The sequence below is a fragment of the Marmota monax genome, unplaced genomic scaffold, assembly GCF_021218885.2.
Source record: "Marmota monax isolate L192 unplaced genomic scaffold, Marmota_monax_Labrador192_F-V1.1 WCK01_AAM20220418_F8-fsc00104, whole genome shotgun sequence".
NCBI lineage: Eukaryota > Metazoa > Chordata > Mammalia > Rodentia > Sciuridae > Marmota > Marmota monax.
Genome location: NW_026693836.1, coordinates 3,442,131 through 3,459,820, shown reverse-complemented (window position 1 = coordinate 3,459,820; position 17,690 = coordinate 3,442,131). Strand labels below are relative to the sequence as shown.

At 40.3% G+C, this 17,690-nt stretch overlaps 1 protein-coding gene across 1 annotated transcript in view; it reads right to left on the bottom strand.

The window, feature by feature from the left end:
- Hephl1 (hephaestin like 1) overlaps positions 1-17,690 on the bottom strand; it is a 77,230-nt gene that overhangs the window by 20,464 nt on the left and 39,076 nt on the right. The window contains exons 9-14 of the mRNA XM_058584968.1: positions 16,398-16,609; positions 14,335-14,485; positions 11,369-11,581; positions 8,148-8,361; positions 3,613-3,752; positions 1,022-1,162 (exon numbers count right to left, since the gene is read on the bottom strand). Of these exons, the coding sequence (XP_058440951.1) occupies positions 1,022-1,162; positions 3,613-3,752; positions 8,148-8,361; positions 11,369-11,581; positions 14,335-14,485; positions 16,398-16,609 (1,071 nt within the window). The remainder of the gene's footprint in view (positions 1-1,021; positions 1,163-3,612; positions 3,753-8,147; positions 8,362-11,368; positions 11,582-14,334; positions 14,486-16,397; positions 16,610-17,690) is intronic.

Genomic DNA, 17,690 nt, shown 5'->3' with positions numbered 1-17,690 from the left:
CCTGGCAGGCGCGGGGCGTGGGGGGTGGCTCTGCCCCTCAGCAGGCAGCTGGGCCTGCTATGTGCGTGGTCACAGTTCCCTCTACCTTGCCGGTGCAGGGGGAGGGGGCGGCTCTGCCTCTCAGCAGGCCGCTGCTCCTCTTCTGCCGGTGGGTCGCAGGCCCGCCTACCTTGCAGGAGTGATTGGAAGCTCTGTCCCGCCGCGGGCCACTGGGCCTTTTCTGTCTGTGGTCACAGTTCCACCTACCTGGCAGGCGCGGGGGGTGGGGGGCAGCTCTGCCCCTCAGCAGGCCGCTGGGCCTGCTCTGTGCGTGGTCACAGTTCCCTCTACCTTGCGGGTGCAGGGAAAAACCCCTCACTTTTAACACCTTGAGAGAAATGTGTGGTTAATAGCTCAGGTCCTAGAGTCAAGCACACTGAGATTCTACCATTACAAAAAAGGGACCTGGCCAAGTTCTTGACCCTCCTGTGCTTTAGTTATTTTTTAAATTGACATAATAATACCATATTTCATCTGTTACAGGATGCAAATTTTTTACATTTTAACTTGTCTGAAGTCCAAAAGTGTTGTTCAATCTGAAGTTCAAATGTATTGTTCAATCTGTAGCATGTTAATGTGTAATTGGCATCGTGGTTTTCATTAACAGATAAAATAATGATGGGCACTTATGGTGTCAGAATTGATTAAATGAGTTAGCACCTACCTTGCCAGGCTGTTGTAAAGATAAATGAAGGGTTTTTCATTTGTTGCTTTTTTTGGCTTAAACATAAAGCATAGCATCTGACACAAGTTTAACACTCAGTATGTGTTAACCATTATTATTTCTTACTAGCCTACGAGCTTCTTAATGGGTCCTAGACATTTTTTAAATTCTTGGTCAATGGATGAAAGAAGATTTCATACCAGGAGAGGCCAGAAGCACACTGACATTAAGATGAGCTTTTCAAGACTCTTCATAGATCACAAAAGGGTGAGGTCTTGTGGCCACATTAGGATGAAGCAGACCTCTGGCATTTCATACCTGGCTTTGTGATGGGCACATCGAGTCGCTTCCCACTGTCCATATCCTCTATACCCTGGGCTGAGATGGAGTAGGGCCGGCTGGCTTTGTTCTTAAATATGATCAGGATGGTGTCACCCACCTCAGCATGAATCATTGGACCTAAAGGCAAAACACAGGTCTGTGTGCATTATCATTGATCTTTCCAATATCAAAGTAATTTAAATGTAGGTAGTATTAGAGAATAAAACAAGGGTTAGCTTCTTCATTAGTGCACTTCCTTTAGAGGACAATATTGTATAGAATTAAATATCAAAAATAAATAAATAAATAAATAAATATCATGAAGTGTGTAGTAATGGGACCAACCTAGGTTCATATTCTGCCACTTACTAGAGGGGCCTTAGGCAAGTCATGTAATCTGAGTTTCAAATCTTCATCAATAAAATGGGCATGGGGTTAAAGTAAGGGTGGAATAAAATAACCTATGTAAAATACTTGTTTCACTGCATTGAACAGGTAAGGATCAATATGCTTAACTTTACTACTAAAAAATAATTTCTAAGAAAAGGCATATTCATATGATATGGTGACTTTCAGTTGTCACCCTGTGTGTGACCTTTGGTGAGTCTGAAACTGCTTATTTTCTGGTTAATGAATACAATAATAATGAGGAGGATCCCATGAAATAATGTATATTAAAATATTTGGAATGAGTGGAATAAGAAATTATGCATTGATTTATGATCAACACAATCATTTCACTAATGCATGTCTAATGCATTTTTTGGATGTGTGGATACCTTGAGGAGGCCATGTACTCTTTGGACCCTCAGTTGTGCAATTTTCTGTTGGAAGCAACCAGCCTGCATGCCCAAGGAGATGAGCCCACAACCCTCTAGAGAGAGCCTGTGCTAGCCTTATGATGCAATGACCCTCACCATGCCAGATGCCTGTCACCTCAAGATGCTCAGAACATGACACCCCACATTGGCAGAGTATAGCACTCAAAAAGGTCTTCATGAGACCTTACCCAGCTTACAAGTAAGTAGACTGCCATAAGGAAGCACCTCAGATCAGATCCCTATGGTTCTCTCTTGGGCATTTTGTGCATTTTATGTGCATAGGTGGGGGCGGATATACTTGGGGTTGGTGATATTCAACCTGTTCATTCTTCACTGGTCCAAATGGGTTTGATTGCTTTTCTGATAAACACCACTAAAAGAGTAAATAAATCTAAAATTTGTTGAACTAGAAATATCTTCAGAAAACATTAAGCATGAATCCAGAAGTTTCTGAAAACCACTCTTTTCTAATGAAAAAAACTAGAAAAGAAAATTTCTACTGTTTTTAAACATTCAGTATGAGCATAGCTACAGAGATAGGTGTGCGTGTCCATTTATTAAAATCATTATTTGTATACCACTGGAAGTGTACATGACTTGCTGTACTGGTGAGTAAGAGAAGATGGCTTCTAATTTACAGTGTGATTGAACCCAGGTATGCCTTCCATGCCCTCTGAGTATTTTAGAATCCCAGGACTCTCCCTGAACTGAAGAAAATAAGTGGATGAGCCTCACCCACCCCTAGCTGAAGGCTGCTGGTATTGCCTCTGATGAAGTCACTCATTTCTTTCATTTTACTGAGTGGAATCAAACGGGGCTCTTTGCAAGCATAACCCAAATGCCTCAGGAGGACCAGCACCTCTCCTTAAGAGGTTTTTGGATACATGGGGCCCAAATGAATGATTCCACTGGGAATGACTCATTCATTTGATATGACAAACAAGCTTGCGTGCCAATGTTAATAGGTGAGGGGGAGGGTGGGTGGAGCATTTAATAATTCATCAAGCTAGGAGTCATGGTTCTGTGGAAAATCATATTGTTTATATGTTAACTTGTGTATTTTAAAGCAGCAAAGGATTTCAAGAAGTCCTCTAGATTAGCCCTCTGTTTTAAAATCCTGTCTTTAAGATGGGATCAGGTCTCCCAGGTGAGGGAATATGGGGATAGAAAGCAGGGGGAGCTTATCTGAGGGCCAGGCCAGGCAGCTGGGCATCAGGTAGTGCAGAGGCTGCAGGCAGACCCAGTATGTTCGGAGGGCATGGGTCAGGGCCTCCCGAACTGAAACTAGACCTTTCACCCTTGGCACCCATCTCCCATGGGGGTTCCTCCTTTGTCATAAATATTTTTATGGTGTGTTAGTATGGCACTGTGCATGGATAATCTAGGACCTTGGAGAACTCATACAAACACACTGCCTGGTGTTGTGAGACATCAACTTGTTTTAAATTAAAATTCTCTAGCTCAGTAAAGGAATGGGAAAGAAGCTCAGTATTATTAGACACTGAGTAGACTGCCCTGATGGAATGGGCTCCTGTTTGAGTGTTATCTGGTAGTCTTATTATGCTATTCTTTGTGTGAGCTGAGGACCCAGGACACTCCCTGATAAGGAAAATATTGCACTGAATGAATGCAGTCATGCTACTCTGTCCCTTCTCAGTCTTACAGGAAAGTGTGTGTGTGTGTGTGTGTGTGTGTGTGTGTGTGTGTGTCTTCAGACATGTGCACACGCCTGGGGCTGACGGTGCATGGCTGAAATCTGTGCCATACCCAGGAGTTCTAAGTGCTCCTCTCGCGGTGGTCGAGCTTTGATCTCCACAAATTCTCCATTGGTATATTCCCTGTAAACCACTTTCTTGTACTGAGAGCCAATCCAGTTTTCAGTGTGGTTCATAAATATATCTCCGTGTCTGCAAATCGGAAGCATCAAAAATTAAGTTTTTCAGAGTGATTTGGGGGTACTCTGGATCAATGCTCCCCAAACCTGGCTGTAACCAGGGTCTCTCTAGGGAAGTGGCCTCTGGGAGTGGGGCTAGGAATTGGCACTTCAAAGGTCTTCAGGTTCTGATAAGTTCAGCCCAGTATGGCCCATGGTCCACCCTTGAAAACAATTGCTATCCACTGTTGCCAGGTGTTGAGTGGGGTCAACCTCAGAGATTCTTAAGGTCCCTTTGAGATAGTCTTCTCTTTGAGGCACTACCTAACCTCACACACATATATATGAGTGTGCACACATTTTCACCATCCTGAATTCTTCCAGGTTTCATATATATCATTCCATACCTCATTCTTTTTTACTTGTAAAGATCTTTGCAGGTTATATTTTGTGTATGTACCTATTGCAAATATAGTTACAGCTGATTCTTCTTATTCATGGCTCTTATGTTCTAGATAGTCATGGTGAACACTGAATTATCTTGTTTCAAGTGTGTTCCTGTTTGAGGACACTTTATTTAATAGTTGTTGGTGATTTGTTAATATTGAGCTCATAGTTAACTGCACTATAACTCATACCCAAATGAAGCTTCGCAAATACATGTATTTTCTCCATAAGTCACATCACAATTTTCTTGATCTTAGAAATTCTGGACAGTGCTTCAGTGCTACTCTTAAGGGGACCATCTTAAACAGCTAAATAGCCAAAATAAAGAACACAAATGCAGAAGATATGGCACTAAATTAAAAGAGGAGGAAGAGGAAGGGGGAGGGGAGGGGGAAGGAAGAGGCAAGGGGGAAGGGAGGGGAGGTGAAGGGGAGAGAGAGGGGAGGGGGAAGGGGAAGGGGAGGGGAGAATAATTAGAAAAAGAAGAAGAGGAGGAGGAGGGAGAAGCAAAAGAAGGAAAGAAAGAAGAGAAAGAAAGGAAGGAAGGAAGGAAAGAAAGAAAAGGCACTTCTTTACAGTAGGAGAGCTGAAACAGGAAAGCAGGAATGTTCTGGTTGATCGCCTCTGGAAATGTGTGCATCAGCATTTTTTTACCACCCTGTGAATATCTTTGAATAACCAGAACAAAAGCCAGAATTGATTGAGGTGTTAAAAATAAATTTTAGCAAATAGGCAAGTTTACAAATATGGAATCCACGATGAGGATCAAGTGTACATTTACATGTGTATTTAATCTATCACCAAGGTATACTGTCACTAATGATTGATTCAAAAAAATCTAAAAGAGCTGGGTGTGGTGGCTCACACCTGTAATTCCAATTACTCAGGTGGCTGAGGCAGGAGGGTGTCAAGTTTGAGATCAGCCTGGGCAACAGAGTGAGATCTTGTCTCAAAAAAGAAAGAAGGAAGAAAGGAAGGAAAGAAGGGAAGGAGAGAGGGAAGAAAAAGAAAAATATATCAATTTTGTTTCCAAATTTGATGAGTTTTGTCCCCACAACCTCATTAACTGGCTGTATTCTAAACAGAGCCACCTGCCCCACTTACCTGAATTAATTGGAATCATTCTTCATCACTTCCTGCCTCCCATGCAGCTCCCTTTCCTCTATGCTCTCCACTGCAGGGAGAGTAGCCCTAAGCTATGAATTTGACCAAGTCACTCCTCATGGAAAATAGTTTTATGGCTTCCCACTGCAAAACTCCTTGGTTTGGCTCTCAAGCCCTCCATTATCTGCTTTGCAGCCTCCTGATCCTAATTTCCCATCATTGCCCCCCCCCCACTTGCTCTGCTTATTCTAAACATTCACTCTCTTGAACATGATGTGCCCTCTCTTCCATCCAGGCTTTCATACATGTTGATGGTTCATCAAGAAATGCTTCCCACCTCCTCAACATCCCAACTCCAGGACTACTTCCTCCAGAAAACTCCCTGGAGTTCTGGACAGTGCTTCAGTGCTACTGGACACCTGCCCTCTTCCCACCTTTTCCCAAACAGGCTGTGTTGTGATCTCCATTGCACCCTGCAGTTCCCTTCTCTTAAAATTGATTCACTCTAGATGTTTGTTCTGTATCTTTCTCATGGACCATGAATTTGATTTAAGAAGGGAACTTGTCTGTCCTCCACATTGTTTCACCTCCAAAAGTGAAGCACAATGCCTAGCACATAGTAGATATTCAATAAATACATATACATCTTCTACCCTAGACTGAAGAGTTTGCAAAATGTAGAGAATTTTTCTTCTAGTTTTATTTTCCACCATGCTTGCATGGTGACCCGAACACATCCTGGAGCCATGCTCTATGGGTTTCCAGCTTTCCTCCCCTGCAGAGTAGGGTGGTAATGGTGTACCTACCACAGGATTAATGCACAGATCATGTGAGTTAGTATCTGTAAAAACTGTGTTGGGCACAACTTAAGTGCTATATAAGCATCTCATCATCATTTCATGAGGATGTTGAATGGGATGCTGGGCAAAAGCTAATTAAATGGGTCAAATGTGTTGTAAAGATCCCAAAATATATGGTTTGTAAAAACCTTAACAAAATGCTGGGTTCATCATATACTAATAGCTGATTATTATTGTGGTGAATCCCAGTATGGTTCAAGTAGACACATATTAGTCCACAAGTTCGGGAGCACCAGCAACTTAATTTCCATTTTCAAATTTCTTCTCACTTCACAAACTTGCCCCTTGGAATTGTGCTGATTGGCTCATTAGTCCTTTCTGGGATCCTAAAACTTTCCCAGTGTGTTTTTAGGAAATCTCAAAGAAAGATTTTCAGGTCCTAAGGTGGGGAAGAGGATCTGTACTGGTTAGGACAATAAATGTTTTAGAAATAACCTGTATCAAGAGGTGGTTCAGAAAATAAATATGATCTCACCATGGTCTTGGGGCAAAATACAGAGGCATAGAAATCGAGTACAGAGGGGCATTTGTCACTGGGATCCTACTTAAAGAGGTGCTACAAATGTGCCACTAGGAGAACTTACCGTTTCAATTCTTTGCTAAGTGTTTATCCATAGAACTTGTACTTTGAATATGTGAAACATGTGCCTTATCTCACTTTGCCTTATCATCTATGAGGAATAACCAGAGTGGCAGGGAAGGGGTCCAATTATTTCTTTTCACCCCTCCTTCCCTCAGCACCCTCTATTTTTCCATGTACTAGCACCACTAGTTTCTTGGAGAATGGGTATTTGGTTTAACTAACAAGTAATCAAATAATGGAGGGTGTTTGAAATCCTTCTATCCCCCAGGCAAATCTTCAACAGTCATTTTAATTTTTTTGTTTGTTTTGTTTTCACTTATCCATAAGGTGGCACTGTTATACTCTCTTTTCCAGGAATATGAAACCTCAAAACAAAGGCTAACAAGACAGGAAACAAATGAGTTAAGATTTGGAATAGCAGTGTGTAGAGTTGTTTGGGTGCATCACAGTCAGAGAGGGATTATATGAGGTGTCCATAGGGACTACGGTGGGGAGCAGTTGGGGGTAGGTGGTAAAATGGGGCCACAAAAGAACATAGTATGTTGCAGAAAATGAATTTGCTTTTTAAAAGATCTATGTTCAATTCCAACTCTGCCAAAGACCAGCTTGACAACTTAACTCTGCACCCAAGTTTCCTCATCTGCATATGAGATTAATATCCAAGCAGCTGGTTGTTGCAAAGTGGAGGGTATTAACTTCGGGGGAGGAGATCTGCAGTCTGTGCCTGACTTCCTCCTTATTTCACTCCATCCCAGGATACCCTGGGGAGCTTGGCCACAGGACTCTAGGAGGGCAATAGAAGACCAATACTCACAAGCCTGCATGTGGCTGGAGCGTTGCTGATTCTGTGTCTTGTAGCAATGGCTGACATCACTTATCAAGAAGGGTCAATCATGGAGACATTCTGGGTACAGGGCCCAGTAGAGAAATCTGTTCTTCCCATCCTGACTCAGAGACCTCTCCCAAGACAGGCCTCCCACCCCTCCTTGGCTTCTCCCACCTGGATAGGCTCAGACCATGGCTTATCCTTTCTTACCCTTCCCTGAGCTTCTCAATCTTCAGCAGCCGGGCCCCTCACCTGGAATCTATACACTTTCTCTGCCTCCTCCGGCCCCTTCTGTCTTCCCAGTCACATTATCGCTGTGGGATCCACCTCTTCCCCCAGCCTTTCCCCTCTGCTTGCGCATCTACTCATGGGTCATAGCAGACCGGTCACCACTTGGGAAGGTGTACGAGCCTGTTGCGGATTGCCCTCAGGACGACCTCGGGTTCCCTTCCAAGGATGGAGGCTGGCAGCTTCCCTAATCTGTGCTCCTAAGTAAAAGCTTCTGTCTGACAGAAAAAAAACCGGGCCTTTTCAGGGTTCCACCAGTGATAAACGCCTACAGAGCATGCGCATTCCCACGAAGAGACTTGGCGGCTTCGCCAGCGGTACCTTTCCCCTCCTGCGTCCAAGTGCTGCTTTTCGAACTCCCAGTTTTTGTTAGGGGCATAATCCCATTCTACCTCTTCAGCAGCGATGTAAAAGGTTCTTATCATCCCGTACGGCTGCTCAGAAGGGTCCCTGTTGCCACAGCTGTTGACCTCATATATCTGACCCATGCCTCTGTTGAAGTGATGCAAGGTGGAGCAAAACACCTTGAAAATACCTGAAAGAGAAAGGGATTGGCACTGTGCGCAGCGCTCGGTTTTGTTATTGTTAGTCTGCTCTCAACAAACCTACATATCTTATTCCAAAATCAGTCATAAGTAAGGTAGAACCCAGGGACGCTTAATCACTGAGCCACAACCCTAGCCCTTTTTAAAATTTCATTATATATATATATAAAATTTTATATATATATAATTTTAGACAGGATCTTGTAAAGTTGCTTAGGGCCTCGCTAAATTGCTGAGGCTGGCTTTGAACTCGAGATGTTCCTGCCTCAGCCACTGGGATTACTAGTTTGCACCACCCAGAAGTAAGGTGGACTTTTAAAGTATCAGCTCTAAATACTTTAAAACCAGACTCAAATGCTTTGATGGTATTTGTTTATGGAGGAAAAATACATCTGAAATTAATTTTAATGTAAAAATAAAACCCACAGTGTTACCAAGAAATCAGCCATTCCTGGAAAATCACTGACAGGTGTGACTGACTAACTTAGTCCAGCCCAGTTTATAAAGAACTAATTACCATAAGATGAATATCCCTGACAAAGCTCAAATTAGGCCACATTTCTGAAGTCATGGATTTTGCCCTCAAGGATTTCACAAATTATAAAGCACAATAAAACTGTAAGGTATTATTATTATTAAAGCCAAAAGTGTTACTTCATTAAGATCTTGAGCAAAGGAGGTTCTCATGTCCAATGGTAGGATTTACATTTTTCTGGATGAAAAGGAAAAAATCAACTACATTTTCTATTTAAAAATCAACAATTATGGTCTGGGGTCATAGCTCAGTGGTAGAGTGCTTGCCTAGCATGTGTAAGGCACTGGGTTCAATTCTCAGCTTTGCATGTAAATAAAAGAAAATAAAGCTCTATTGCTAACTAAATATATAAATAAATATATATACACACACACACAATTTTATTTTTAATATACATATATATTTTAAAAATAAATAAAATCAGCAATTATGTCTGAGTGAAGGTAAGTAATTTTTTTTAAGCTGAGATTTTTAGGCATTGGTATCAGATAGATATATCCTAACTGAACTCACCATAATATATTGGGAACAAAATTATTGAAGTTATTAATTCCCAAAGAAATTATTGGATCAATAGATCTTCCCTTTCTTTAATGTACTGCTCTTAGTGGTGATTAGAATTCCTATCCTTAACCATCTTTAAAACACAAAGAGAGCTTCAATCTTGCTATACATGTAACTCCAAATATTGCTATATTATTATCCCTTCTAGATAAGCAACAACAGTTGTTTCAAAGGGTATTCAGACACCCCATTGCACAGGATCCTCATAAAGAAGGGTCTTTGCAAAAACACAGAGAAGACACCTCTGAAGGCAAACTTGGAAAGACCTCCCTCTGCATGTGCTTTTCCTAAGCAGCCCATGAGGTATGTGTTCCTCGTGGTTCTTCTGTAGTCAAGGTATTATCTTCTCTAAGAGCAAAGAGAAAGCATTTGAGTTGCAGGCTACTGTCTGCTCTACCCACTCTTTGAGCACTCTTCCCAATTTACAGATGAGGAAAAGGAATTAGTGAAATGACTGAGCTTTTAGGTAGTTACAGATTTATGTGTAATACCAAACTAAACCAGAAAACATTGTTATGAAGCTTTTTAGAAGCCTGTGGGGCATATGAGTAATTGGCTCAATGGTCAAGTGCCCCTGAGTTCAATCTCTGGTACCAAAAAAAAAAAAAAAAAAGAAAGAAAGAAAAAAGAAACAAAAAACCAAAAACATTGTGTTGTTCAAGGCATCCTTTGGTTTGGTTTGGATTGGGTGACTCGTAATTGATCACCTATAGTAATGTAGAGAGGTTGAACACTACAGGAAATTTACAAGTTTACAAGGCAAAGATTGTAGCACTCGCCAGGTACTATAGTGCACACCTATAATCCCGGCAGCTCAGGAGGCTGAGGCGGGAGGATTGTGTGTTCAAAGCCAGCCTCAGCAACAGTAAGGTGCTAAGCAACTCGGTGAGACCTTGTCTCTAAATAAAATACAAAATATCGCTGGGGATGTGGCTCAGTGATTGAGTGCCCCTGAGTTCAATTCTCAGGACCCACCCACTCCACTCCCCTACTCCCTGAAAAAAAAGATTGTAGCACTCCTAGTGTCTGCAGTCCTTGGGCAAAGGTTTTGAAACTCAAGCCTCAGGTTATTAATTGATGACACATAGGCATCTAAACTGCAGTTCCAGTAAAGAAGTAAGAGGTCCATTAATAAATGAGAGAGTCAGCAGTTTCTCATTTGGGGTAGCATATTTGTTTCTTGTTAAGACTGATGAAAAAGTTGGATTGAAAAAACATATCGAATGCCCAGAGTACTTGCTGTCCTCACTTTTAATGTGGCAGCTAGCATATGCTCCCATGTGTTGCTCTACATTTTTAGTAAAAATGTTCCAGTTATCTAAATAGTTTGAAATCTTTAAAGGAAGAAGTTTTCATTTCACATTGGCATTTCACAGGGACCTCCCTGGACTACAGACACAATGCAGCTTTCCCTCTCAGAAAACCAAGAGTGTCCAAATGAATAAAAATAGAAAGGTCCCCAAATAACTCATACAAAGGCCACTAAAAGTCCCTAGGGATGGGATACCAAGCTAAAATTATGACTACATTTATACCTACAGAAACTAAAGTCATCTACTGGGCTATCCAAGCCTGGAGGTGCTTCAGGGCAGCAGCTAGAATGATGTTCGTGCTTCATGAAAGCAAAATATGCTGAGGGATGAATTTTCACACATATGAATTAGGAGCATTCAAGGGATTTGTGTGGCAAAGTCATTTAGAAGACACTCACTTCTGCTTTGTAGATGCCTCTGTCCTTTACACTATGTGTTCAGATTAAAATAGCCAGTATTCTCTGACTTGAATAAAAATTATTTCTATACCTTTCAAAGTGCCTAACATCTACAATTGCTTCTGGGGGAGGAAGCTCTGAGACTGAGTAGGAATCTGGTCACTTGAGATGGACCTGCCAAATTTACCTGCATGGTCTGGCTGCATGAATACCGTTGTGGACACGTGGGGAAACAGGGTCAGGGAATCGCGATGAGTCCCTCGTAGGTGGATAGTGTTGCCTTGAAAATAAACTCCATGCATGTCAGTGTCAGTGCCCATTCCAATCAAATGCCAGGAAACTCTGTCCTTTTTGCACATACTTAGGCCTGGCTGGTTGCCATACATATAGCCATTGATAGCTAAATGGAAGGGAGAGGATAGTCAGAGCCCACAATAATTATGTCCACATACTGAAACCACACTACTTTAATGAACAATTATCAGGATGTTTGGGGAAGGATGTTTCAAGTTAGTGAAGAGTAGAGAAGACCCTGATTATCAGAGAATAAATAGTACTAAGGAAGAAGCCACATGTGGAATCAATTTAAAATAGAGATCAAATTTAACAATGAGTAATAAAAATACACTGAAATTATTAAAAAATTTAACAAACATATACAAGGACACTAATTCTAAGAATCAATAAGGAATAAATAAGGTTGTTTTCTTGCATAATATTTTTGACAAAATTGTTTAATGGCATGATATAATACCACTCACTTTACATTTTACTTTTTCCAACCACAAAGATTATCATTCTTAGTAAAAATATTTGACTTCACTGTTCTCTCCAAATTTGCTTGACATAAAAATAGTTTTCTTTTGCGATTCTTATGCTGTCATGTCCTCTGTTAAATATCTCTTCCTTTGGTTGTTAATTCCTTTAACTCTGCTAGACCTTCTTTGCAATGGCTTTGCATTCAGTTCTAGAAGTTACCAGACATCCCTTTACTTTTTTCATGAATTCTGCATAAATTAAAATACTTTCAATGAATTGACATGGTTTGCATGTCTGATCAGTGGGAAGGAGTTTTTGGAGGGGGAGTAAGGGAACATTAAATTCATAAAAAATTAGCTCTGAAATAAATAAGTTTGTTTTATAGTAACGTTTACTTCCTTGCCCCAATAAAATAATTGAAGCATATTTAACAGTTTTTTAGATATGAATGAAGACCTTCTGTGCTTCCAGGGTAACAAACTGATTTTATCTTTTACATTCAACCTCAATCCATTGACAGTAGCTCTCTGGACCAGTGTCTTGAGAAGAATTTAGAAATGACATTCTTACTCTATGAGGATAAATGTCATGATCTAATAGCAGTGTCTGATGGGTGAGTGCACATACTTATGTCTCATACTTGATGTCCCCTAGAGAGATGAATATTCTGTCCTCTTCCTTCCTACTTCCTACTAAATGCCTGGGGTTAGAAAGAACAACAAGGCCACGAATGGCTTCCTGGTATAATCTTGCTGTCAAATAAATAAAATTACTTTTGGTTCCTGTGTCTGCAGAACCAGTGGTGCTTGGTAACCATACTTTAAATCTTGGATTATTAGTAGAAATTTCAAGAAGCTCTGGGGCTCCTGAGATCACATATTCTCGGGCGGGGGGGAGGGGAAACACTTGATACTGCTTTTGCAAATAAATAATCTAAATATTGTCTTTCAAATATTAAAGAATATTTGTGTAAGCCATGGTGCTAATAAAGTTTAGTACTTGACTGGTTTGGTAGAGACTCTTCTCTTGACTTAGCACTCTTGTTTAAAGCTTTTCTTTCTAGGACATTCACTTGTTCAGCAAACACATTTTGAATACTCAAACATTGTTTGAACAACTCAAAGCATTGTTCCATATGAGGGACATGTTAATTTTGTTGCTTTATTCCTCCCACTGCAGTCAAGCAAGATTGGAACTAGACATTGGTTTATAGTTGATCATATTGAGATATATTATTTTCTTGGACTTTGCTTTAAGAATAACATGTCCTGCATTTCCAAAATATGAAAATGAGTTTTGTATTATCAAACCAGATTGGAGCTGAATTCAACATGGTCCATTCAGTTGTTTTATATTTTCTATATAATCACCTTCTGATGATAAATTCATTTTATAATTTGAATTCTCCATTAGGAATTACTATGTTTCCTTATTTTCAGTTTAGTTTCCTTTTTTTATATTACTAAGAAGTTCAGAAAGGAATTCATATTTAATTGTAGCAAAAGTTTTCAGAGATGGTCTTGAAAATGTATTGGTCCATGCTTTTCATTGGTCCAAGAGGGGACTCTATTGGAACTGAACATCAGGAACCCTGGGAGTCTAGGACCTGGTTGCTGTGGGTCACTTGTTAACCTGACTTTTGGGGATTCCTCAGCTGGGAGGGAGGCTCAGGGCTATTTTTAAATTCTTCCATAATATTTTCAAAGGCCATGTTATAGCCTAGATATTATGCTTGGTCTTAAAATGAACAATTCAGCATCTCTTATCTTACAGCACTTACTTTAGCACTTGGTCAGCTGCACACTCTTGGAGGCACTGAGTTTGGACCCTAGCTTATTACTCTGCCACCTTAGGTAATATGCTCAAGACTAATGAGAATCTTGTTGGTCCTAACCAATTACCAGGTGGTTTGCTATTATAACACTTGGCATAAAGAGAGACAGGGAGAGAGAATTAGGTCATTCCTCCCAAATGAAGATCTTGGATAGGAACTGCTAGTCTTTTACAAATGAGCCCTTTCAGCAGTCATTTATATTATTTGATTAGGATACGTTGCTGTGTAAGATTACCTCCTATTATATCTTGGGTTATCAGACTGGATGTTATTGTGAACACAAAGGAATTTTGTCAGCGATTTTCTTCATTTCTGATGTATTGTGATCTTTGCTAATTCAAATTCTGTATTTCTTGATCTAAGACTGATAAAGTGTTTTAAAAGTTATAATTAAGGATCATTATCTCCAAAAGATAACTTGCAAAGCATAGAATAATTAACTTCATGACCAAGAGCAATACTCAAGAGACCAAAATTCAGATAGTTAAAACATTCCAAATACACTCACTTCAAATGCAACTAAACCTTTCATTTACAGGAGGGAAAACCATTCATCATACCATGCATTCGGTTGGATTTCACAAACTCTTTGTCTTCCTTGTCAACACTGAAGGGACGCCAGGTAAACTTCTGAATGTTTTCATCAAGATACCTGCTCAGATTCTCATCAAACACTGTGAGCAGCAGGTAAAATTCCTTGTCTATTCCTTTCTATAGAAAAGAAAGAAATGTGTACTTAAAAAGTACAGCTTGCAGGAATTCAGAGCACTGATTCCCTTTTAAAGTTCACACAAAGTAGGATAGGGCTAATTAACATTAACCATAGATCCACCAGATCAATTTGTAAGACAGGATCCTGGGCATGACTCTAACAAGTTCACTTGACACCCAGAAAATCATCTGTCTCATTTTATCCTCTCCCCTCTCCATGTGACTTCTTGCAAGAAACTATGTCCCTGCTCAGAAACCTTTCTTCACTGTGCCTCCATTTGTCAGGGTTATTTTTATGATTATTAAAATATGGTCTTATAGCACCTGGCCTTATGCTATGACATCCTTAGAATAGAGATGCACGGAGATGCAAACATCTCTTTCCATGTTCATCTTTCCACTTGCCTAGAGAAACTGACACATAGTAGGTCTTTTTCGTTTGTTTTGTTTTGGTTCTGGGGATTGAACTCAGAGCTACATCCCCAGTCCTCTTTACTTTTTATTTTGAGACAGGGTCTTGCTAGGTTGCTTAGGGCCTTTTCATATTGCTGAGGTTGGCCTAAAACTTGTGGTCCTGCTGCTCCAGCCTCCCAAGTTGCTGAAGTTATGTTTTAAGATGTTTTACCACATCTGGCTATGTTTCTTAAGTATTTCTTGCATTGAAACATAACTTTCTATCTGGCCAAATGGATTTCTCTCTCAACCAAATTCTAGGTATAAAGTGCTTCAGATTACTTTTTTCCCATGAATCTTGTGTAAGTGGTCTCATCAGAAGTAGTATTTGACTTGGGCAACAACTTCCACAAACTGTAAGATACTTCTAGCAAACCTTGAAGTTAGCATTGAATGTATACAACAGGGAAAAAAGTCAGAATTATCTTACAAATATTTTCAGGCACTTAATCTCATTGACTCAAGTATTTAACTGTTAGGAAGCAAGTTGATGTCCTGGGAAAAGGACAACTATATGCTCAAAGTCCTGAATTCTGCCAACTTTCACTACTTTCTAGGTGTATTTCCTGGACTATTACTCAATGTCTCTGAGCCTCAGGTTGTTCAGCTTTATAATGTGAATAATCATTCTGCTTTACCTCATATTCTTGTTGAGGTACAATACAAAGACTCTGTTTATTATATATGCAATAGACATTTCCAGGATCATTCCTTCATTCAGGGAAATAAAAATCTTAGATAGAGCAAGATACTTTGTGTTCCCTAAACCTAGAAATTCCTTTGATCCCAGAAGGAATTCCACACAATGCCCAATATTATAAAACATACTATTTAAATAAAATGCCTTGCAATTTGTGAATGGTGATGTAATTGGTGAAGTAAATGGTGAAATGACTAGAATTTCCTCTTTTCATAATGTGTTTAATAGCATGTAGATGTAGCTTGAAGTGTTATGGTTTCCCCCACTACTCAGTGAGACCATCCAAGCCTCTAAGTTGAGACTCACAACAAGTTATCTACAATTTTTTTTTGTTCCTTCAGCCACAGACAGTAACTTCTAGTTTCCAGCAGGTAATTACAGTGTTTTCAATGTTGCTTGCACACTGAATGCTCAAAAGATCACAGGAGATGGCCAGTGTGGGAAACCTTGTCCACCAAGAAGGATCTCAGCTGCATTACATGTAAATCTCTGAAGATTCCAGAATTGAAGCAAGACAGAGAGTGTGAGTTCCACAGAATTCCAACTACAACAACTATTAACTTTCTGGGTGGGCACTGGTAACTTTGGATATTTAAAAATTAAATTTACAAAAAAATAAAATAACCCTCATTATGTAGACATGAATTTCAAAATAAATTGTTTTTGCAACTGACCCTGTATCACTTATCTAATCTCTGGCCATATCACTGATCCTTCCCTTATACAACTCTGAAAACCTGGGGACATTTGATGGCCTACCTGTGTCCCATCAGCATTGAGAACACCCTTTTTACAGACTAGCAAAGGCCCTACAAGGCCAGAACTGGTGTCCTTGATTGCGTCAACTGCTGAGAAGTATACATAGGTCAGGCAGGGGGGGTCATCAACTGTTGGGCTTACGCTTTCAGGCACCGTCCACCTGTATGTGAAGGTTTCACCTGGCTTAACATGTGCCCCTGGTTTCAGAAATCCTGAGGATACAAATCAAATAGTTACTCAAAGCAACAGCCAAGAATATTAAACGTGTCAGACTGGGTCTTCATCCTTGAGCATCTCTCATTGGTGATGACATATTTTGTAGGTCAGTTGTTTTCTCTACCAGGAGAGACCACTGTCATCTTCTGCTGTTTTATAAGACAGAAACTTAAATCCAAGAATTATCTTTGTAGACTGTATTCTATTTTGTACTCAAATACCAGTTTAGCAAATATTGAAAGAGTGATAATAGGCTATTCAACAATTAAATGCAAATCCATAAAATATCTTGAGTGTCTTCTATGTAAAATATACTTGGTATGATAGAAGATACCCAAAGAAAGTTAAGAAAGAGAACTACATTCAAAGAGTTTGAAACCTGGGAGATTGAACTAGGAAATAACCCAGATAACTACAAGATACAGAAAGTATGTGAATGTCCAAGTCTAAGTTAATAAATGGCAATTCCAGGATTCATACTAAGGTCTGTCTGATTCCAAAGCCTGTGCATTTGACTCTCACATCCTATTGCCAAAGAACACAGCAAATCTCTTCTGCTAGACAAGGCCACAGACTCATTTTTCATCTTGGCCTGTGCTGTTCAAATACATGTCCAACACATTTGCTGAGTTAAAAAAATGGAAAATAAAACCATTTTTATTGTCCCTCCTGTTCCATCTGTATCCATACACAAAAAGTCATTCTGAACATTTTGACCAAGGAAGAGAGTACAGGCGCAGGAGATACTGCTGAGGCAGGAGAGGGTGAGGATGGGCCTGGAAGAGGGACTTCTCCCTCCATTCCTTCCTTCTCCATCCCTTCTCCATCACCACAAAGTCTGCTCTCCACTGGGCCTGGCCTCACACTCAGGCATGAGGAAATATCCCAGGCAGCCGTGATGTCTGGTGCAGTGATGGGGACAGCTATGGAGAAACCAGGAGATTCCCAGAAGTAGCACCATGAATGCAAGAACAGTTCCTGAAGACAAAGGAAAAAAGCTGCCCCTTGTACGTGCAGAGGACCTGTGTTGCCTTCCTTCTAATGGAGGGAGGCCATGTGGGATGGTCAACATACCAT